Raw genomic sequence first — 23320 nt, forward strand, 5'->3', positions numbered from 1 at the left:
AAAGCTAATAATATCATCTCAGAGTCCACACTTGTTCAGTACCATGTACAGGTAGTTCCATGACACCATGTCGAAGGGCTTTTACGCGTCAAGCACAATGGCCACAGCGGAAGCCCCGGGAGGAAAGACGGGACATGATGTTAAATAAACAATGGAAAGTCAATGCAGTGGAGCGCCCTGGCATGAATCCCGCCTGGTCGTTAGGACCAAGTGGGTCACAAGGGGGAGCAATCTGTTCGCTACGATATTCGCAATTTATTTTGTATCAACGTTAATCAAGGACAGGGCCTAAATGATCCGCACATTGGCAGGTTTACCCGGTTTGAGCATTACAGTTCTGGTGGCCTCAACAAAGCTACTCTTCCTGTACTTGCAATAAGCGGAAGGCTAGGATCTCACCATAAGTTAAGAAAAACTCAGCCGCAACCGACAGGGCATGGCGCCTTACCTCTGGGAAGGTCTTTAATCCCATAATTTCTTCCACTGATAACGGTACATTCATCTCCCTAGTGCTCGCCAATAGTCTGGATAGCAGGATATTGATATTTTATATGCATCACGCTCGTACACAAGTGTTTCAGAGCGTGATAAGGCAAGGGAGGGGAGGGGAGGAAGGAGAACAAAAACAACGATCGTACTAGGCCCAGTGACATTGAGAACGCACAAGTGCATGGGAGAGGGAAAGGGGAAAGTGCATGGAAGGGGGAGAAGTCTAGAGTGCGAAGCAAAGGACAACAGATAAATATTAAAATGAAAGGCAACAAACAGTGGTAGTGCAGCCAGCAAAGTTGCAAGTGCTGGGTTTAAGGCAGCAGACAGGGTATGTCTGATAAGTGCAGGAAACAAATGGGGGGGGGAGTTGGGACTGTATGGGGACAGATACAGACCCCAGTGCAAGGGATTGCCCGGAGGCAGAGTGGGTGGGTGGCAGGGTGAGCAGGTACGTGGGCCCGGACAACAGAGGGTAGGCCACGTGCAGGATGCAGAGAGAGAGAAGATCAGCAGGGGAGAGGGGTGAAGAGGAAGGTCTTGACGTGCTTCCGGAAGCAGAGATGGCTCTCCTCACGTTTCAGAGTGGCAGGCAGGCTGTTCCAAAGGGAGGCCCCAGCCGAAGACGGATCTAACCCCAGCTTGTTTCTTTGAAAACAACTGACCCTGAGGGAGTTAGAGGTAGAGAAGCGAAGAGCTCGAGAAAGGAGATATTTACGGAGGAATAGCCGAAGGTATTTTGGACCCAGGCCCCAGAAAGCCTTGTGGACAATGCAGAGGGTTTTGAATGTAATCCTTGCGTCCACTGGGAGCCAGTGAAGGGCTGGAGAAATACGATCCCAGGGCTTGAGGACAAGGACAAGTCTTGCAGTCTTGTTCAGGATGAGTTGCAAAGGGCAGAGAGTAGAGGCAGTAGATTTAGAAAGAGGCTGTTACAATAGTCCAACCTAGAGAGGACCAAGGCTCGGGAGACTTAACTTCTGGGGGAAGGAGAGGAAAGGCAGAGTACCTCTGGAGGAGGTGCAGTGGTATGTTATACTCTTGAGACCTCAGATGTGGCCAGAGAAGGAAAGTGTGGCATCAAAGATGACCCCTAGGTTCTTAGCCTTGCAGGTGGGGTAGGGTGAGGGCCAAGGGAGGCCTGCCAGAGTGAGGGCAAAGGAGGGTGAAGGTGTGCCGATAAGGAGGATCGCAGTCTTGCTGGCATTCAGGCAGAGATTTTTGGCGGCACACCAACCCTGAATGGCAGTTAGGCAACCAGAGATGTGAGAAGAGGAGGTAGCCGAGGGAAGCCTGAAAATGAGTGTCATCAGCATAGCACTGGAAATTGGAGCAGAATATGGCTAGAGTTACCAGGTATTGGTTGAAAAGCCAGGGCGAGAGGTTAGACCCCTGGGGAACAGCACAGGTAGAAAGGGAGATATCGGAGAGGAAATAGGTCAGTCAGGCCAGATCCTAATCAGTGATACCCAGGTTGTCACGGAGATGGTTGAGCAGGATGGTATGGTGGACAGTGTTGAAGGCAGAAGAGAGATCGAGTAGGATGAGGACAGAGGGAATGTTAGAGTCAAGGTTGGAGAGCAGATCTTCACAGATGTTCAGGAGAGCAATTTTCGTGCTTCTGGCAGCTTTAAAGCCAGACTGATGGCTGTGGAGACAGCCAACCAAATCAGAATGAAGGTTAAGTTGAGAGATGGCCAGCTTTTCCAGAAGTTTGCCCAGAAAAGGAGTAATGAAAATTGGACGATAGTTAGCCAGGCAGGAATGATCAGCTGTGGGTTTTTTGAGAAGAGGATGCACAAGAGAGTGCTTCAGTGGGGAAGGGAAGGCTCCTGAGGCAAAGGAGAGGTTACAGAAATCGGCAAGGGCAGGAGCGAGGGGATCTATGTGGTCCTAACAGCAATGAACTTGTTTTCACAAGGCTTTCATAGATCAGACTTCTCTTGCGACCTCGTCCGGGGAGAAAAGAGGAAAGGACAAGAAAGAGGGAGGGGGGGGGTGGCTGAAGAAGGGTAAGCGTTCACAGAAGGAGAAGGGAGAGGAGAGGGTGGGGGGGAAGAGGGTTGACAGGCAGAAGGTCCTAAGTTTTTAAGATGAAGTGAGAGGCAAGGGCATTGCAAAGAGTCTGAGGCAGCAGGAGGGGTAGAGACTGCTGCACGGTTGGCCAGCTCTTGCAGATTTGAAAGAATTTGACCGAGTTGGTAGATGCCGCAGAGAGACAGGCTTGGATGTGGGCTCTCTTCTTGGTGTGGATATGGAGCATGCGACAGGCCAGTTTGTCAGACGATGAACAAGAAGCCCTCCATTTCCTCTCAGCCGCCCTACACTTACGTTTAAGTGTAGCTAGGTCGGAGCCATACCAAGATTTGCTATTGGCTTTTAGGCTTCAAACAGATCCTCATGACAGGGGCAAGAGCATCAATAGTATCAGAAATAGAGGAAAAGAGCAGAGACGAGGCCGTGTCAGGATGTGAGATGTCCAAGAAGGTAGGTGGCAGTGTTTCGGTGGGTGAGGAAAGCGAGAGAAGAGAGGGGAGAGGGGAGGAGGGAGTGATTGCTCCAGGAGAAGGGAGTGGTCAGAGGGATGAAAAGGGGGATTTCAGAGGAGATGAAGACATCAAGTGTGTCGGGCCGGAGGGGAGGATATAAAGGGAGAGGGAGTTGCAGACGTCACAGAAGAGTACAGAGGATGAACAAGGAGAGTAGATGGATATTGAGGTCATCAAGAAGGAGAAGTTGAGTGGTTGAGGGCAGGGGAGAGGAGGAGAGGTCCGCCCACTCAGAAACAAGGGGATTTGACCAGGAGGCTGGTAGATGGGAGAAAGAGGGAGAAAGACTGCAGACAAGGCATTCAAAGGAGGAGCAAGCCTGAGTGGGAATGTTAGAGGCAGAAATCCACTCAGGAAAGATCAGGGCTACACCCCCACCGGCCCGAGAGGATCTAGGTGCAGAGAATATCTTGTAGCCATCAGGGAGGAGTGTCAAAGCTCGGGACAGAACTGGCCGTGAACCATGTCTCGGTAGGACCGAGGACATCGAGGTCAAGTACTTCCAGGAGGTGGTAGATGTCAGAGGAGTGTTTGACAGCAGAGCAAGAATTAAAAGTGGCAAGATGAAGAAGATGTCAGCCTTAAAGACCTTCCAGGGAGGGGTACAAATCAGAAGTACTCCCTGCAGAGAAAAAGCGAGAGGGCAAGGTAGCCAAGGATATCGTCAAGCAAGCTAAGTATGGCATGTTCAGCCCTGAGCGTGCTTGCGTGGTTAAAGAGGACTATAGAATTGTTTGAACACACGCACTATGTGCAATGGGCCCCTTTCCACTCTTATCAGCCTAGCGAGTGTCCACCGAGGCCGGTCACCTTCCCCATATTTCCTAGCAGCTAGAGGGTGTGCAAAGTATTTGGTCTCACTCTGCGCATGTGTACGAAACTGCTCAAGCATGGAGTACATGCCTGCAAGGAGAGTCCGATTGGATGTGGCCGTGTATGCATTTTCTAGGTCTTTGAATCTTGAGTTCATAGCGCTCTATATCTCACCTAATGGTTTTGAGAACCCCACATTCTTTTGACATCGCCATCCCCTAATATAGGCCTAAAATGCCTGCCACACCATCTCATATTAGTAGCGCCAGGAGTGTTGTGGGTGAAGTGCATATATACTCCTCAATGGCGTTTTAAACAGGTCGTGTAACACCTCAGATTTAAACCTCCAGCTCATAAGGGAAGGGACCCTGCTGCCCATTTCCATCTGCATTGTCATAGGAGAGTGGTCTGACAAAGTGCGCAGGTGAATGTCCGATACTAAGCTCCCAACTAGTTGATGTGAAAGGACCAGAAAAATCGATGCCTGTACCAATGAGTGAAATGTGAACTGTCACTCATGTGTGCCATACCTTCCATATATCAGAGGTCCAGGTGATGTAGCCTATGGGAAGCTTTGGACTGAGGTCTGGGGCAGTCCATGTGTGGTCCATGGATTGGTCCAGTATGATGTTCATGCCCCCCCCCCCAAATCCCTCCAAAATTGTATTAATTTATTTTCCTATTTACAGCAGTGCGCCAAACCCTCAGGCATCAGGACGCTAGTTACATTAATTACAAAGTGTGAGCCCACTCACATTACAGTGGTACTTGAAAAGTACAAAGTTGGGGTAAATGCATATATCAACACAGCCACGCCTCATGGTACTGGTATATTCGGGTAGGCTGCTATGGTGGTCGCAATCTTATCAGAGGTGTCCACATTTGGACCAGAAGAATTAACTAGAAGCAATTCTTCCCCTTCCAAGATCCCATGTACCACTACATATCTACTCGTCCAGATCAATGTGCGAGCGTTAGGTACAAATTTGAATGATTTGTGAATCGGGGTCAAAACTCCTCTGGAGTGGGACGAGAAGGAAGTAAAATACCCGTTTACCCAAGTTGCAGCCCCGCTGTTATTGGCAACCACCATGTAGTAGGTCTACTGCAAGAACAGGGCATTAGCTTTACGTATACTGACATAGGCAATGATCCATCTGGCTTTCATGTAACTACCCAGTCCACGAACATTCCAGATCATTTGCCTCGTTTGTATTAACTGTCAATGCCCACCCACCTGTGCAGATATCAGTGAAATCGGAATTCAGAATCCAACAGTCTACCACTGGGTCCCATGTCTGCCAAAACTACCTGTTATAACTTTTCTCCCCTGAAAAAACAGCCTCCTCACCCACCCTAATCCCACCACCTGGAAAAAGGGTGAAGTAATCCCACCTGCAACAAATCCCACAACCAAACTGGTAACTTTGCATGGGCGGCACCACTTCCACGAGCTGCCAGCTCCCGTTACCAGCTCAAACCCCTATCATTGAAGATAAGTGATCAAATACACACATTGCATGCCCAATGGGACAACACTGCTAACCATAACACATCTGAACAATAATCTGCTTGATGCATCAGAGGATCGCGCACCTCCAAGGTAACTCCTTGCTCCCACTATCTAACCATCAGCTAGCATCCATCATGTTAATTTTAAAGGATATTTGTACCGCACACTTTCACCACCGGAGTGGTCCTCTGGTGGATCTGCAACAAACAGGGGGGTTGGTTAGGGAGTGTTAGTAGGACAAAGTTTGGAGAAGAGCAAGGGAGCTGTGATTTACTGTTGACAGCTACAGTTCGGTTAACACTGTTCGCTGAGCTTTATGGTGTGGTATGCGGGCTAGTCTGCCGTGTGCTGTTGTGTGAGGATGTGTGTGGTGTGTTTGTTGCAGTGTGGTGGTGTGGGATGCTGCAGTTTTAATAGGTGTGGTTGTGTTTAGAGTGTGAGAGGTGTGTGAGGAGTGGTGAGGTTTTCAGAAGTTTCTGTGGGGTTGGTAAATAGCCTTGTTCTGAGAAATGCACACTCCTATTGTGTCTCTTTCGGAAATTAGAGAAGGAAATCTCCAAGTGTGCGACGCAGAGTGCACCTAATAATCACAGTACTATCCCAGAGAGGAACAGGCCAACAGACAGCAATGCCCCAGAAAGGCACAGGTCAGCAATCACAGCACTATCCCAGCGGGGCACAGGCTAGTAATCACAGTACCATTCTTATTGTGGTGGTCTCTAGATTTGATGGAAATCTATATGCACAAATCTCTAGGTGTTCGGCGCAGGCTCATAATCATGAGGAGTCACAAGGATGTGTTGCATTGTTCGCCCCTCCTTCTGCAGCCCTCTGCCCCCCTCAAGGGAGGGGCACGTTTGCTTTTTTTACAGGTCACTGCTTCATCATAATTAGTAAAGAAGTGTGTCTTCTGTTCATGTTGGAATCTGAGGCGAGCAGGGATGAACATAGTATACTGGATCGCCCTCCTTCACCCCCAAAAAACGGAGATGCGCTCCATCTGGACCACCGTGGAAAAATCTGGGTAGATGTGTATGCTAGCTGCTTTGTATCAGAGAGCACCTTTTTCCTTGGATCTACAGAGGATGAGAACAGGTTCAAAAGGGGTACTATTACTGGTCAGTTGGGAGGGTGTGTGTAGGGGGTGGAGGGTGGGGTTATGGTTCCCAGCTTTTGTTTAGTTGTCGGAGTTCTGAGGGCTCTCTCCACAATGAGCGAGAAACAGAAGACTTGAGCGTCCAAGAGCTGCCCGAGAAGCCCCTCTATAGCATTCTCCACGGCACTAGTGCCAAAACTCTCTGGTAGACCAATGATGCAGATGTTATGGTATCCCGAAGTATGATTATTACTGGGTAGTCATAAAGGGCCCAATTCCTTATATCCGGGTCTACCTACAGGGGTAAACGTGGCAGCACCCACCTGAAGTGCTGCGCAATGCCTCCAAGCTTGTGCGCTACAGCTCTCGCTCACCTTAAGGTCCTAGTTCAGGTGCTCAATGGAAGACCTTGCCGAATGGGATGGTTGGCCCGCACCTCCATCGGAGACGCACAACAGCCTCTGGTCCCCACTGTCACTGGGCAGATTTCACTCCTCTCACCACCGCCCTCCGGGTCTCTGGAGAGGATTGCCCCCTCCCCACCCCCCCGGGGGCGATGGTATTTGGCCTTACAGATAAATTGTGTGTAGATTTACAATAAAGTACGTTATTTAGTATACATGTGCAGGGTGTTCTCTAGGAGTAACAATTGTACTTCACTACCAGCCTGCCGCCACCCTGGATTTTGAGTTAAGCCTCACATTGTCTCCCGCCATTACCACTTCCATCTGTTAGCGAACAACCTTGGATGGCTTATCACTAGGATGTGAGACCCATACAATGGATTCATGCTGGTGTTGCTGAATGTGGACTTGGTCTCCCATTCCCAACAGTCTGCACATCCCAGCCAAGCACACGTAATCAGTCTTCAATTGAAATTAATACAATTTGGGGGACTAGGGCAGTTTGTATCAATGCGTGTGTGGGATCAAGTGGATTATAAAGCACTGGCTATCATGCTTCATTTGAAAAATGAGATTACACCCGATTCATGCTTTCAGCCCCACATGGTAGCCATTGCTTCCATTCCCAACACTATATCCTGTTCACCTTAAAGACTGCAACTGAAACTACTCCCTTGATACAAGGTAAATGCTTGTATGGTAAACCTGTAATAGAGTTTGGTGGATGAAAACATTTAGCATGAAGCAGATTGTTTCAGTCGGTGGGTTTTACAAATAGGCGTGTATTCTTTTATTTCTAGTTTGATATCCAACAAATGTATATATCAATGCCACATAAGCAATCCCCATAAATCATTAGTAGGCCTAAATACTTATAATAATTGGTTATTTTTAACATACTTAATACCTAGAGGTCTCTAAGCACGGACCCAGCGATCGAACCTTTGTTGCTTTGTGTCGTCTTGCTTCCAAGGTGAGCGCGTTGCCCCGGAGCTATCCTCCCGAGTCTCCAAATAACTTGGAGACTCCCCAGGCCATGGCACCGTTGCCAGAGAAAACAGTTCCAAGCCCACATTCATTCAGGAATGCACGCAGTTCCACAAAGCTTTCCATCCTATAGATGTAGGAAGAGAACAAAGGGTAGCTTACTCCCAGTCTCCTATGCATTCTTTCTACACACCCACCCAGATATAACACCCAGGCATCGAACTACTAATAACCCAGAGCAAAATACATACTCACATCATCCTTGTATGTTGTTGGGGATGCAACATAGCTGCTCCACAAATACTCCAGAGGGGCAATATTTCCTGAGCGCAACACATGTATGGAAAAACAACCCTTGCCTTAAAAAAAAAGCAGTCAGTGGCAAGATGCCATGGAAATTGTGAAGCATGTGATTTACAAATAGCTCCTAACAGAGATAGTCAACCAGAGTCACAAAACGTCATGTAACAAATTGAAGCTTCAGAATTCAAATTTTTGAATTTGCTCTCTAGGAATGCATTTGATCAGAACGCTCATTCACAGTTGTGCGAGTTTCCCGCCAGTCCTGTAAGCCTGAACTGCAATTACAAAATACTGTGCGCACATTCACCATGTAACAATTTGTCTATTCAACACCAATTCTGAACAATAATCAGGTTAGATGGGCATTCTGAAGATCAAACTAAAAAAGGCACGACAACACAACGTTTCTCATTTTTTTGTTACTGCTACCCTGAAATGGCTGCAAAACACCATACAATAAAACATTTTCAATAAATATCCCAATTTCCGCTTTTACCTGTCCTGGGCGTGGTGGCTGCTGTGGTGGAGTGCCCATCCCAAGACGTGGGGGCATCTGGTTGCCTGGCCCTGGAGGTTGCGGTGGGGTTGGCATTCCAGGGCGTGGAGGTGGCGGTGGCATCTGTGGCGGATTGCCCATTCCTGGACGAGGTGGCGGTGGCGGCATCTGTGGTGGTGGATTTCCCATTCGTGGAGGATTCCCCATTCCAGGACGTGGAGGTGGGGGCAGCTGGTTTCCTTGGCCAGGAGGCAGTGGAGGATTCCCCATTCCAGGGCGAGGGGGTGGTGGTGGATTTCCTATCCCAGGACGAAGTTGAGGGGGCAGCTGGTTTCCTTGCCCAGGAGGTTGGGGGGGATTCCCGATTCGAGGAGGTGGCGGGGGCAGTTGATTTCCTTGCCCCGGTGGTGGCGGGGGATTTCCCATTCCAGGACGCGGAGGCAGTGGACTGCCTTGTCCGGGTGGTGGTGGGGGTGGTGGTGGATTTCCCATTACAGGACGAGGAGGAAGCGGACTGCCTTGGCTAGTAGGTGGCGGGGGATTCCCCATACCAGGACGAGGTGGCGGGGGTAGCTGGTTGCCCTGACCAGGAGGTGGCGGGGGATTCCCCATACCAGGCCGAGGTGGCGGGGGTAGCTGGTTGCCCTGACCAGGAGGTGGCGGGGGATTCCCCATACCAGGCCGAGGTGGTGGGGGTAGCTGGTTGCCCTGACCAGGCGGTGGCGGAGGATTCCCCATACCAGGACGAGGCGGAGGGGGTAGCTGGTTGCCTTGACCAGGTGGTGGTGGGGGATTCCCCATACCAGGACGAGGCGGTGGGGGTAGCTGGTTGCCCTGACCCTGAGGTGGCGGGGGATTTCCCATACCAGGACGAGGTGGCGGGGGTAGCTGGTTGCCCTGACCTGGAGGTGGCGGGGGATTTCCCATACCAGGACGAGGTGGCGGGGGTAGCTGGTTGCCCTGACCAGGAGGTGGCGGGGGATTTCCCATTCCAGGGCGAGGTGGCGGGGGTAGCTGGTTGCCTTGGCCAGGTGGCAGGGGAGGATTTCCCATCCCGGGGCGAGGTGGGGGAGGCATTTGTGGTAGGTTGCCCATACCCGGACGTGGGGGCATCTGATTGCCTTGCCCAGGGGGAGGTGGCGGGTTTCCCATCCCTGGAGGTGGTGGAGGTGGCGGATTTCCCATTCCTGGTGGTCGTGGTGGCGGTGGGGGCATCTGAGTGCCTGGCGGGCCAGACATTGATGGAGGGTTTCCCATTCCAGGACGTGGTGGGTGGGATTTGTCCCCATCCTCTCCTCTCATCACAGGCCTATTTAACATGATTCCAGTCTGTCAACAAAAAAGAGGAGAAACTATTGTTAAGAAAGTTGGAATAGGATGAACACATAGTAGTTATCAACTGAATAAAAAAAAATGTAAATCCCCATCTGCAACAATAGTTCTCCAGAGTAGGACCACAAAACTTTTTTTTTTTTTTTAACATAAGAAAATATCCCCCAAAAAGAAAAAGCAGAGTCCAGAGATAAAGGACGATTTACTTTACATGTTCACGCAGTTAGGAGGATTCTCGGAATGCTCAACACCATGGACGCCACTGTTACTTTATGTTAAAAACATTTATAAAGCGCAACATCCGCACAGAGGCATCTTGGTGCTGGCGGCAAGTGGGCAGGAGACACATAGAATAAGGACAGGCGGGTTGCAATCGGGTTTTAAGGACCGAATAAAGGACAGGTTGTTGTCCATAGTATGGAGTGACAATGGAAAAGAGTTACAAAGCACAGAAGCAGCTATGGAAAAGCCTCTGCCACTGATGAAAGAGAAGGACCTCCGATAACTGCTTTGATTTATTTTCACTCAAACTTTTATTTATGTGTGCCGACCCCCTTTTGTGTCTGGGCACCCTGAATCCACATCAGACTTAAGAGGTCAGACCTAGATGCAGTATGCATTGCCGTCATTGTCAAAACCACCGATGTAATTTTCCAGAACTCAGTGCAATAAACTAACAATAGGGCTAACAAACTGCAGTGAAAAATAGAAGACTTTAAAAATGCAAGGGTTCTTGCAGCAAACGTAGATAAAAATACTTGAACCTTTACTTGTGTGTTAAGTAACAAACATACATACCTACGTATGGTTTTGAAAATGGACTTTAAAACCAGTTCAAAGGGGATAGGGTTTTCAGTGGGAATAAGCACCACCAATGCCACTTATTTACTTTGATGTCGATGGTTGCTTGTAATGCTCCCTGTCTGGAAGGAGGGACCTAAACGTACTCAGCTAGGGATACTATGGGGCCCACTGATACAGCAGGTCAGGATTCGATTGCCCGGTATCGTCTGTAAAGGTGGCAAGGAGCATGCATTTTTAGAGATCTCTACGTTTGGATCCATAACGCTCCTACTTCAGCAATTTTGTCACGTATCAGTAAATATAGTCAAAAGCTGCCATCATGCTTGACAAAACAAGGTCTGCCCTTAAACAAAAAGGCTGCTCCAACTTTAAAGGTCTTGGGCTAAACGCTATGCACACTTTACCTGGTTTTTAGTGTAGTTGACAAGTTTTTTCAGAGACAGGTTCGTCTTAAATTAACTGAATCTCACCTATCGGGTAGGAATGTAGCTGAAATTCACTACCTCTTTGCTGGGGCAAAGAAAAATAATGCCATCGCTGCACCAACAAGAAAACATGCAAAGTGCGAGTGATTAGCTAAATACAGAGTACAAGGTTGGAAAAAGTAAACGTCACTAAGCGCCCTCTCATTATCTTTACATTAGCCTATTATCAGGAGAGCACCTTCATGGTGTATTTGTTTCTACGTGTGGTCTAAACAGACTCAATTGGTACAGGTGAGCAGTGAGGATTAGATGCAAGGGATCAAGGGTTTGGTGGCAGATATAGTTAACAAGATTGACAAGTATTAGACTGTCCACACCTTAGAGGTGTGCTCTGGCTCTGCTGAAGTGCTTTTGAATAAGAACTGAAACGGTACTAAGCCGAGCATCACTTCATCCTCTGTTGCATTTACAGAGTGCCACTAAGTGACAGTTCAGAGCTGCATGAAATCCTCTACTTAAACAGAGTATTTTACTTATCTCTTGCCATGAATTGCATGTTGGTGCAAAACTAAAAATGCAATGGGAGCATGTGTGCTTTGAAACCTCAAAAAATGCACACTGTGCAACCAGAAAACCCGGCATTCACACTTGACCAATCTACTCAATCCCTAGCAAATAACTACTTAATCTAGTTAGATTTCCTTTGGCTGCCACAACTGAAAATCGCTTAGAAGCGATTCGGTTAAATATGCAATACACAAAGCTGAACAGTTTGCTCCAAAGACAATATAAATTACATTTAACACCATGCATTTTTATGTTTCGCTAAAGCATTTAAAAATCAGACTATTAAACTGCTAAAATAATGCACCCTTCTTAACTATTTATCCTCATCGCTCAATCGGACTTATCGCTTTCGCTGGAACTTTCCAAATAGAGAAATCCTCACGCTACAACCCCAAAGCTATACAAACTCTACAACCTGCCGCTTTTGTAATATTCCTTCTGTAGTGGAGACCCTAGAAAATGTATGCCACTGTCCAGCTCTCTTTAAGAAAAGAGAAATTCATTTTAATCGCTATATATCATGCTGTACTGTAGATTTTAACAAAGGCTTTTTGCTTAGCTGGTCACACAACCTCTTTAGTCATCACTTTCACAGGAGGAGATCCCTGCAACTTGAATGAATCCTCTTTAATTCATCTTCAGCACATTTTAACCATGCAATGAATTTGTATTTTATTTTCCGATTTTCTCCCTCTCTCAAATATATCTCTTGCCATCTTTCTTTCACAACCCTCTTATCAAATGCTGGATGTTAATCAGATGTAACTTATCTTCTCAATGTTCCATTTTATATCTCGCTGATATTTGTCAAAGGTTAGATCATAACCAAATGACTATAAATACAATTTTTAAAAATATATATAAATTATATTTATAGTGTGCACACCACATGCTGCAGTATCCTTTAAACAGGGAGCAAAAATGCAAGTTGTACTAGCCATCCATAAAAAGTCACTTGCTACCTCAATTATATAGATACACACGGCACACCATTTCTTATCCACCAAGAGTCAATGGCTAGTGCAAGTTTAGCACTCTACTTAAACTTTCTCATTGCTCTTTCACTTGGGATTCCATGATTCCTAAGGGAAAGGTAAAACAGATGACGGACTGCACCGTTTGGTAGGTAGGATGATGTACCTGTGGCATTTTTCTTTACTGCATAAAAAGCCTACCAGCCATTCTAATCTTGCGAGTCGAAAGTATGAACACACAGGACCAGCATTTGCAGTTCCTGCATAAAATTAATCAGATGTCATGGTCAGTATAATAGAAAATGCACCCGTCCAAACAGGACATGGATTAGTGTGGGTTACAAATCAGACACATCTGCTTGTCAACTGCTATTTCAGAACAGTATGATTGGCAAGGAAGCATACCTGCAATGTGTAGCTCTGGAGTCTCTCAATCAGCTCTTCTCTGCTCCCTGAAAAGATAAATAAAATATCAGGACAGCAGTCACTGCTTACTTGAAAACGGCTACATATATCTCAATTCACTGTTGGTGTTCTAATGCATAAGACTAAAATCGCTGAAAAATTATTAAAACATTTAAACAGAAAAGAAAATAGGACACAGCGAAGACAATCAGGATAGGTCTTTGCATACATTAACACTAATTCAACAGGACACAAAATATACGACATTTAAAGCATAAGAAGTCATAAATAATGGAACAAATTATAGGTTTCCATCTTATGCAGACGTTAGATTTTTGGATCGCCATGTGCTTGCTCCTTGTTCCCCAGTGGTAGCTCCTGGTCACTGGTTAGGTTAAGACTTGGTAACCAAGAGCTGCTTTTTGCTCCTGCTTATTTTAATTTCGAGTCCTGCTGGTGAACATGCAAGTGCAAATGTGAAAACACTCAAAAGGCAGAATACATGCGAGTCTGAAGTGAATATTAAAAAAGGCATGCGAATATGAGAACTTCCTGAGCATACAACATTAGGTTATCCCCTGAAAAGCATAGCAATTACTCATAACTACTTATCCACTGTGACAAATCCCTGGAGGTCATCACTTCTCCCCTAGTCCCTTCCCCGAGGCCTGGGAGGTGAGGACGCTACCAATAGTCCCCCTGGGGGTGGATCTCATGGGGAGGGAGCCCCCCATGGGATAAGGGACAACCTGGGGAGAAGGTGTTAACCCCATGGCCCACCTTACCTTAACCCTACATTCATCAACAACCTCCTACCTACAACGCCCTCCCTACTGTTCCCATCGGTTTCCTTAAAACCAGTAAGGTAGGAAGTACTGGGATGAGGAAGAGTGTGGACTCCTCAAGGTATTCAACATGGTCGCGCTTGTTTCCTCATGTTTTGTTAGCAGCTGCTGCCATAGACATGGTTAAGGGACTGCTTGCTCGTAGTGTATTTACCACTGCCTAATCCACTCCCCCTTACGTGATCAAGCGCTCAGTATAGCGCGAAACGCGTTGTTTGCAGGCTGCTACACCTAGGCGTCCTGCTGTTTTGTCTTTTATGTGCTGCACTGTTTTGTGCATTTGTTCTTTGCACGATGCATTTTTTTCTCAAATCTTTATAAAAACATTAAAGACATCAGTAATAATTCTTTGTTTTCATGCCTGCGGGAGTGCGATTAGCCTTTTCTGATTATATATGGGTGTTGGGGGGTTTGGCGTTGGGTGGGGGTTGTGAGGGGTTTCCCCCCACATATATGGTACAATTGACCTTCACAATTCGGTCAAGACAGTTGTAAAACTAACAATTCGTATACAACCCTCATCAAGGGATCGATCTCTTATGTTCTGAGACGCGGGAGAGCAACAGACACACTGGAGTCCCTAAGATCAGTACTGGGACGAGGAAGACATGCAGAAGCGTAGAGAACACCTCTAAAAACCATACTGAGCTGTCAAGTCTCTACAGACTTTGTATCGACCAAGGCACATCTGAAATAGTAGAGGGAAACTGTAGCAGAGAGAGAGATCCTCCCTGGAAGAACTGGGAGCTGCGGAGCCCACGGTCAGGAGTCGAAATTAGCAGTCGAGGAGGGGATGCCTACCCGTCAGCAGAGACGTTCCACAGAGCTCCGCTGTGGTCTGCCTGTGTCTGGAAGCAGGACGACAAAACTTCAGCTGCTCGAGAGCCGGAGAACGTGGTCCGACTGGAATGAGATTCCCGAAACCAGGATGCCACTGCAGAGCCACCAGAGAGCTCGGACGGAGAAGGAAGTACCCGAACAGGGGCAAGAGATCCAGAAGCAGCAGAGCAAGACCGGTGAGCAACCAGACAACCAGAGGGGAAGAGGTGTTGAATCCGAGAGGCTTGCTGAGAACCCAGAGAGAACATACTGCAGTGGGACAAGGGTCTTGGTCGAAAATCCAATAAGGAGTGGCATCCAGAGTAGTCATCTTCGTGGCAGTCCCAGGCAGATGTGAGACAAGGGCTGCCTAGACCACGAATGAGAGAACCAATACCAAAGCGGTCTGGGACCCCAGAGAAAAACAAACAAAAGGGGTCTGGGACCCCAGAGAAAAATAACCCCAAAGGGGAGAAAACCAATACCAAAGGGGTCTGGAACATGATATAAAAGAATACCTGGCAGGATACTTAAACGTGTACAATTATTGAAAATCAAGACAAGGCAATATGGTATTGGGATCCACACCCAATAACAAATTGCCTCTAAAGCCGTCATAGTCACACAAAGCAAGGTGAGCATTGCGAGAGAAGCCAAGGGTTGGAACCTTGCACTGCAAAGATACAAGACTGTGTTCTATGTGCCTTATTGGAACCTCAATCCAAGGAAACATGACTTTTTCGATTTGGATCATTTGAGAAGAACATTACATTTGTTATGTTCATTTATACGACACACTGCTACTACCCAAGAGCAGTCTCCAGGCGCTCACATGGCTCTGCAAGATAGGAGGGCTGGGTGGGTTACTGGGGTTGCATGCAAGATCTGTGGCTTACAAGCTTTTATATATTTTATCTTCTGTATGGATTGAATTCTTTTAGCCATTTTTATCCATTGAGAATATATGTGGGGAATTAATTTTTTAGCGATTTTAGAATTTGGCTTCGTGTTGATTGAAAACTGCTATATTAACATTACACATGGGACATCATTATTTCTTCCATACTTCCTCTGCTACATCAGAGCACACGTGACCCTCCATAGGGACTTATGTGCCGGGGCTGGCAACTGCACAGCAGTCAAGCCAAAGACAAGCCCGGCCATGCCACGGAGGAGCCAGAGATCTCTTGGCATCCCGTAAAAAAGTCAAAACGAGGGGGAGCTCAAGAAGAAGCCTCTCCTGAACGACATTTGTCACTCACTTGGTAATTGGACATACTCTAAATGAGATTTATTTATCATGTTTTCCATCAACTTCCTTCTCAACCCTCCCGAGAAGGTTAGTGTCCTAATGGCTCAGGGTGCCTTGGCACCCTGTTATAGTACCAGAAGGACTTTGGACTCAAACTAACAAGATATCGAACACAGGCCTCCTCACATTTGTGGTTTTTTGATCAATGTTCGATCAGCAGGGGCCCATGGGGATATTTTTTTCACTTTTAGACGAACAGGAGCCATTCCGATATTGCTCAGATGCTTCCCGCCAATTACATAATTAAAAGGCTGGATCGCCTCAGTTCTACCATGGGAGGCCGTCTCGCCTTGGTGTACAACTGTTCTTTAAAATATCTAGCAATTCCTATCTGCCATAAACAGGCATGTAAACTTGTATCCGTCCACTGCAAGCTCTCTCCCAATTTCTCAATTCACACTTAAGAATTTCACCCAATTGGTAGCCAAATTTACACACCTCTATTCCAATTTGATTGTATTAGGTGACTAATATGTGCCCAAATGATTAATTTGACCATCATGCTGCTAAATTGATAGCTGCCTTAGGTGATTACCACCTATATTTGCGCAATTATCTGCCCATACATGTTTGGGGGGATGGGGGGGGGTAACAGTTTGAATCAAGTTTTTTCTGCTAAGTCTTTGACAATAACTTTTGAACCCCTCCCCGTTACTTGGTCTGATCACTTTTGCTTCCATTTGTAATTTTTTCACACTTTTTCTGGCGATCCAGGACCATCAGCGCACCACACCCGGAGCGGCTGGAAATACATTCCTCTGGCTCGAATAGCTACAACTTTGGAGACTAACACATTATCCTTGAGAAATGTTGACAACTTAAACCCATGCATTGCCCTCTTAAAAGCCATGACCTTGATTGCCGATCAGATGGCCCCTGTGAAAGCTGAGCACGGTTGATCAAAGCTCTCTGACCCTTGATTCAATTCAACTCATAGGATGCTCAAGTGCACCTGCTATAAAACCGAGCACAAATAGAAAAAGGATTACTCTTCTGTAGCTAAACATGAGTACAAAGCTACTTAACAGCTTCCATTAAAGATGCAAAATCTGTTTTATGCAAACCGTATCATTGAAGCAACCTGCTCTTCACGTGAAATTTTTCAGGGTTGTTGTTGGGGAGCCTTCTGCGCCACTCCTTTTAAATCGGTTCTATTCCCGAACTGTTTAAAACATGCATTGGTTACACCTCATCTAAAAAATAAACACCTCATCGTATTCCCCCTGAGCCCTCTGGCCCATCTCTTTCCTATGATGGCCAAACTCATGGAACTGATTGTCACTCCACAGCTTTAACGTTTGCTCGAGTCCCACCTTCATCCTTTTCAAGCAGGTTTTAAATCTCAGAGGAACTGAGTCTGCTGATCTCGGTCCTTGACGACATGGCTATGCTTAGGGAACGCAGTGACATCTCCACAGCCTTCGATACAATCAATCGTGCCATTCTTCTAGGACAGATGGAGGCAGTCGGGATCACAGGACTGGCTCTTGCCCGATTCCAAAAGTATTTGTCAAATCGCTCTCAAACAATGCCCTCGTTTCCATTGAAGTCAAAATCTACACACGTTACATGTGGCGCCACCCAGGGATCTTTTTGCCAATTTTTTTAAATCTGTATCTTCGCCCTCTTGCATACTTGATCCTGTCTCATGGTGTACAGTTTTACATCTACGCCGATTAAACCCAATTGTTTTTCCGCCTGAATGCCCCCGAATACGACCCCCCCTGGCAAATCAAGATCAAGCCTGCTGACATTGTGGATTGGATGTAGAGAAATTGGCTGAGGTTAAACTGAGAAAAGACTGCGCTTGATTGGCCCCCAGGCCGACGACAATCTCTGGAATTCTGACTTTTGGCTAAATTCTTGGTCCAAAGGCCTGCGTATCTATAAAAAGCCTAGGTATCAAATTACAGTTGTCTGGCTCTAGAGAAGCACAGATTGCTTCTGTATGTATGTAGTGCAGGGTTTCACAAACTCCTAAGAAAAGTGCAGCCTTTTATTACCTTACATCTTCGTTCTCGAGTGGTCATAGCTCCCATTATGGGTTCCCTCGATTATTGTAATGGTATCTAGTTAGGCCGGCCAGCGTTCCTAATGCAGTCTTCAGATACTCCAGAATTCTGCTGCTCGTCTCACACTTAATGCCCAGGGGCCTACTCATACTTTACCTCTTCTCAATCAGCTTCAATGGCTCCCAATCAAGCAGCACATGGAGTTTAATTCTTTGCATTGTCCTCGAACAGGAACTTCATTGGCACTTTCCATCAAGAGCCCTGTGCTCCGGCTCTCCAACTGTTTAAAGTTCCTAGATTCAGTAGGGCCCGTGAAGACAGACGTTGCGTCTCAGCTCTGGCTCCAAAGATGTGGAATACCCTTCCCTCCCACCTCCGTGAGCTGTCTTACCATCTTTCCTTTCGTAAAGCTCTAAAGAAATGTATTTTGGTTAAATTTGGACATGGATTCTTTATGAGCAGTTCTTACGTTCAGCAGCATCCAGATGCCTTAGTGTCGTGGTTTCAGCGCTTTATAAATCAGTATACAATACAATGATAGGATAAGGAGGAACTTGTGTCTGTGAGCGTAGTCTTGCATGCAGGATTTGGTTCGGGAGGCCCCAGAGGTGAACCTTCGTCTGTCATACAGAAGAAGGAAGGCCAAGATGATGAACCCCTTTTCCCTAGTGGAGTTATATTGTAAGTGTTAATATAAAACCAATTTTATATAACTGCCATTTTTGTTTGCCTCAGCAAGACTAAAATCTGTTCACGGTACATTTCCATTTTACTTTGAAAACTGATGACAGCTAGTCTGTGTTCCCACGTCAGCTCTGCAGCTGCACTGTGAACTCATCCTGAACAAACATGAGCCATGGATCCAAGAATGTCCAGCCTTTGCATTCCTTCCCACCATGTATGCAAAGATGGTTCTTGTCCGGGCTTCGTGTCCCTTCCTGTAACATGTACGAACACAGCCTGTGTGACCTTTTGTGCTCATACCTGCAATATATGTATAAACAGTCTTTGTTTGACATGTGCGCCTTCCAGCAATGTATATGAAAACAGTCTTTGTTCGACATCTGGGCGCCTTCCCTGGAATATATGTAAAAACAGTCCCTGTGCTGTCTTTGTACTCCTTTCTGCAAGGTCTGGGAAAACAGCCCAAACTATTTTAGTCAGGACATTGCAATTATGCAAGTATCTTGTTTTGTCAGGCATACGACTCGTTAGGTTTTCCTATAAAAAGCCCTGAGTGTCTAACGTTAGCAGCTCACTTGGGCACTACTCTTCTGGTGGTGTGTGGGCATCGGGACCAAGCCCATCAGCTCCGGGAGCAGGCATCCGAATACTTATTAAAACCCCAACAGCCTCGGCTGGGGGCTGTTTGGGTTCAGTCCTGGCGCCAGGCTCATCCTAGAAATCAGTCCTGGCGCCATAGGCGCCAGGCTCATAGACTTTACTTACCTGATGCAGACCATGCTGCAAGTGAGTCCAAGCCAACGTGAGGCCTGGATGGGACTATTTTATTACAGGGACTATTTTTTTATTCGGGCGTGGTTCTGGGGAACTTCGTACCTGGAACTACTTTGGAGGCTATTTAAACCACGCCCGCACAGCAGCACACGCTTCGCGTTATTCTGCATCCAGCAGCGTAACGCTCACCGTGCCTGCAGTCTGCATCCAGTCTTCTGCCACGCCCGCCTCGAATCAGGAGCTCCTAAAACAAAGAGGAAAGGAAAGGACAAGGTTAGAAAACAAACTATTTTCGAATTCCTCACCGGATTCCGGATCCTTCTCGCCTCCGGACCTGGAAACAACATCATTTCTGTACGCGTCGCATCTCCAGCGCCGCGCCATACTCACCAGTCCTCGCAGCATCTTTCGATTCGGCGCTGCCTCCATCATTTCTTCGCCGAACTTCGGCACCTAGGGGACAAAAGAAAACAAGGCGAGCCGAGAAAACCAACAGGCCATAGACTTACCCGATTTACCACCGAGGCATTATTCTATAACTCGCCACATCTTCATGTGCCGCACCTGCAAAGAGAGAAAACACGTTAAACACGTGCAACATTTACCGGGCAGCGTCGAGTAATACAGACTCTTACCTGAGCGCCACCAGCTGCCACGGGAGCATCTTCTCACGATCTCAGCTGCAAGACAAGGAAGGAAGGGGGGACAAGAGTGAAACATCGGACATATTGAACTCTATGAACTTGATACTTACTGGTCCTTGCCAGGAACCTCAGAGTCAATACTCTCCGGAACTCTCCCATGCCTTCAAACCAGTGAAGTAACTGGCATCAACGCGCCCCTGCAATCCATGCAGGATGGAGAGCTCATCTTTCAAGAATATAAGGTGAGATTGCTGAGAGGGCACTTCAGAGGTGATTAGTGGGGAGGACTGTGGGGGGTGCCATCACTTGAGTCCACGGGTGGCTAAAATCATCTCTCCACTTGCAGGAGAATACTTCTACGGGTCAAGCCGACAAGATTAGGAGGGCCAGTCCAGTCAGTCATCTCTGCACTATACATCACGTTGGTGGAGACCGCAGCCGTCCGGGTCCTACCGATGCCCCTGTGGGAGCCAGGTGAGCGTAACAGTGTGTTGGAGTCAGCCCTTTCGCGAAGACCCTTGTCTTGATTGAAATAAATGATGGTTAAACCCACTTACTAGTGTGTTTATTGGAGGAGACCACGGCCATTGCAATTTTAGAATTTACATTGGCGTCCCTGGGTGGGCCTCTGCAGCGGTAGCCCATCACTTAGTGTGCTCCCCCCCCCCCCCCCCATTGAACCTGGTCTACGGCGCCGACACCGGGGCCCCATGTCTATCGCATCTTTGATGCATGAACAGCGCGGTCCTCGCTGATAGACGGGCTCAGGAGAGGGGGGGGGGAAGGGGTAGGGGGGGAGAAATAGGTGGCTGCCCTGCTGGAGGCCAGATGAACCTGACAAAGGACTGAGGTCTCCATTGCTGTGGTGTGTTGATTGTATCTGCAGATATTGTATTTGAGGACGGTAAGCTACATTGATATCAGTTATATGGTACATATTTGATCTTGGTAAAGATAAATGATTGAAAATGGATAATGTGTGTGATAAAAATAGTAATGAGAAACCCATGTATATGCCTGCTTAGGGGACCCAGTGTTATCAGATGTTGACTAATTATGGGCTGGGAGCAAAAGAATTTTGCAAAAATTGGTAAGAATATACGAAGAGGTCAGTACAATATCAATGGCCACAGGCAGGGACTTTTGATTTAAAAACCATTGAACATTTAGAATTGGTATTGCTAAGGAAAAAGGTCCACCCCGCACAACAGGACTGGTCGACAATGGCGGATTGAGGCAATTAAAACCGAAATGGCACAAGAAAAGAAGGATAGAAAAACAGAAACAAACAATAGAACAGAATGAACAAGTTACTTACCTCTAACAGTTGTTCTACAGCATGGGTATGGCAGGGATTCACATTGTCGGCGTGTAGGCAGTAAAGGCACCGGGAGTGCTCAGCTTTCTTTGAGACATTCTGTAGTCCACATCCTGGCCAGTTCCTAAACAGTTTGGATCCAGTAGGTGTCGAATCTCCTTTGTCCTGGGCCATGCCCGAATCGGGGTAGGCCTCAAAGGTCTTCCAGAATCCTCCAAGAAGTGTAATTCAACGAAAATCCGCCCTTGAGGGGCGTAGAAAATTCTGTTTTGGAAGAAGAATCATCGGTGGAGTTTGAGGCTCAAATTGACCTTAATATAAGAGTAAATTCTTTGAAAAAAACGTAACACGCAGTAAAAGCTCGAGAACTAAAGCACAAGGACTCCCAAGACTTGAACGTGCGTAAAAATCTGAAGACGGCTGCCAGAGGAGGGGCTTAGGTAGAGGGAAGTCATTGGCTGGGAGCAGTATGACCCAGAGACCAGTGATTAGTTATTAGGAGGAAGACAGTTCAGAAATGAAACTGAAACCGATTTTATGTTTACCGAGGATTCCCAGCCCGACGACGGGGAATATTCATGAGCATGTGAATCCATGCCAGACCCCATGCAGGAGAAAGCGTGCAAGTTAGATAAGAATTTGAAAAACAATTAGACATGGAAGATAGAACTGCACTAATAAAATATCACAAAGTCATGCATTCCCTGTTGCCCGAGGGTAGTAAAAGGAAGGAGGGCCTCGTACGCTTATCATGCCTACTGCACCACCCTCATACACCCTACTGCTGGGAAGCAAGGATATGAGAAGCGAAGAAGAGAAGGAGGGCCGACTAGATCGGTACCCCGACTTGCCCCCAAGAAAAGCTCTCAGAATCAATTGCGCAGGAATTATTTAATTCGACCAGTAAAAACTTGGTATTAAAACTACATACATGTTGAAAGAGGGACTTTCGGAAGGTCATGGAAATCCATTGGTACAGGATTGGATGGAAAAAAAATATATATTTTTTTTTTTTAAAAACACACGCACACCAACTAAACGGCATATATAAAGAAGTGGACACTGAAACAGATCGTGAAAGGTTGAAGGACAAGTATTCTCAAATCACCCAAATGGTAGGCACGTTCATAAAGCAACATAACGAAGTCAGAGGGCATGACAGGAACATGAGGAGAAAAACAGAAAATTAGTTGAGGACATTATAAAGGAAACAGAAGGACGGAAAAATGGATTACTGGATGGGGATCAAGGATTCCCACCTAGAAGCCACACGGTTGGTATGGCTGGACTGGTTCATGGGAACGGTGGGCACAAAGTCGAGAAGGTGGAAAGAAGGAAGAGAATGTAAGAAGGAATTGAGGGTTATAACAAGAACTGGGAGAACGAAGTATTGAGAACCCGTAGATGGTTTAAGAAATTGATCAAAGCATTACTCCCAAAGGAACAGGTCGTGATGCCTCTACGAGAATGTGTACCCGTCATAACCACTGACACGAACAATGAACCCCAGGTTACCAAAACATATGTATATGTACTCTTAACTAGGGCAGAATTAATGGAGTATAGTATAGGCCACCCCAGATCCCAGAACAAACTGAGCAGGTTTCTATGAATAGTTAAAAACAGTATTCAAGACAGGAACCTTGACGTTTGAAGATAACAGTCATGTCTAAAGTAACACCTAGTGAAATTTGGGACCCCTTTAGATTGAAAGAGCATCTGAACTACACTATGATTGGAAGCTGTTAGAAACAC

The 23320-nt window shown here is 46.8% G+C and overlaps 1 protein-coding gene across 1 annotated transcript in view; it reads right to left on the reverse strand.

Annotated features, from left to right (window-relative positions):
• Positions 1 to 23320, reverse strand: part of SF3B2 (splicing factor 3b subunit 2) — a 633281-nt gene that overhangs the window by 563311 nt on the left and 46650 nt on the right. The window contains exons 2-3 of the mRNA XM_069644893.1: positions 13158 to 13204; positions 8651 to 9979 (exon numbers count right to left, since the gene is read on the reverse strand). Of these exons, the coding sequence (XP_069500994.1) occupies positions 8651 to 9979; positions 13158 to 13204 (1376 nt within the window). The remainder of the gene's footprint in view (positions 1 to 8650; positions 9980 to 13157; positions 13205 to 23320) is intronic.

Source organism: Ambystoma mexicanum, chromosome 2p (assembly GCF_040938575.1).
Source record: "Ambystoma mexicanum isolate Mex_15411 chromosome 2p, UKY_AmexF1_1, whole genome shotgun sequence".
Taxonomy (NCBI): domain Eukaryota; kingdom Metazoa; phylum Chordata; class Amphibia; order Caudata; family Ambystomatidae; genus Ambystoma; species Ambystoma mexicanum.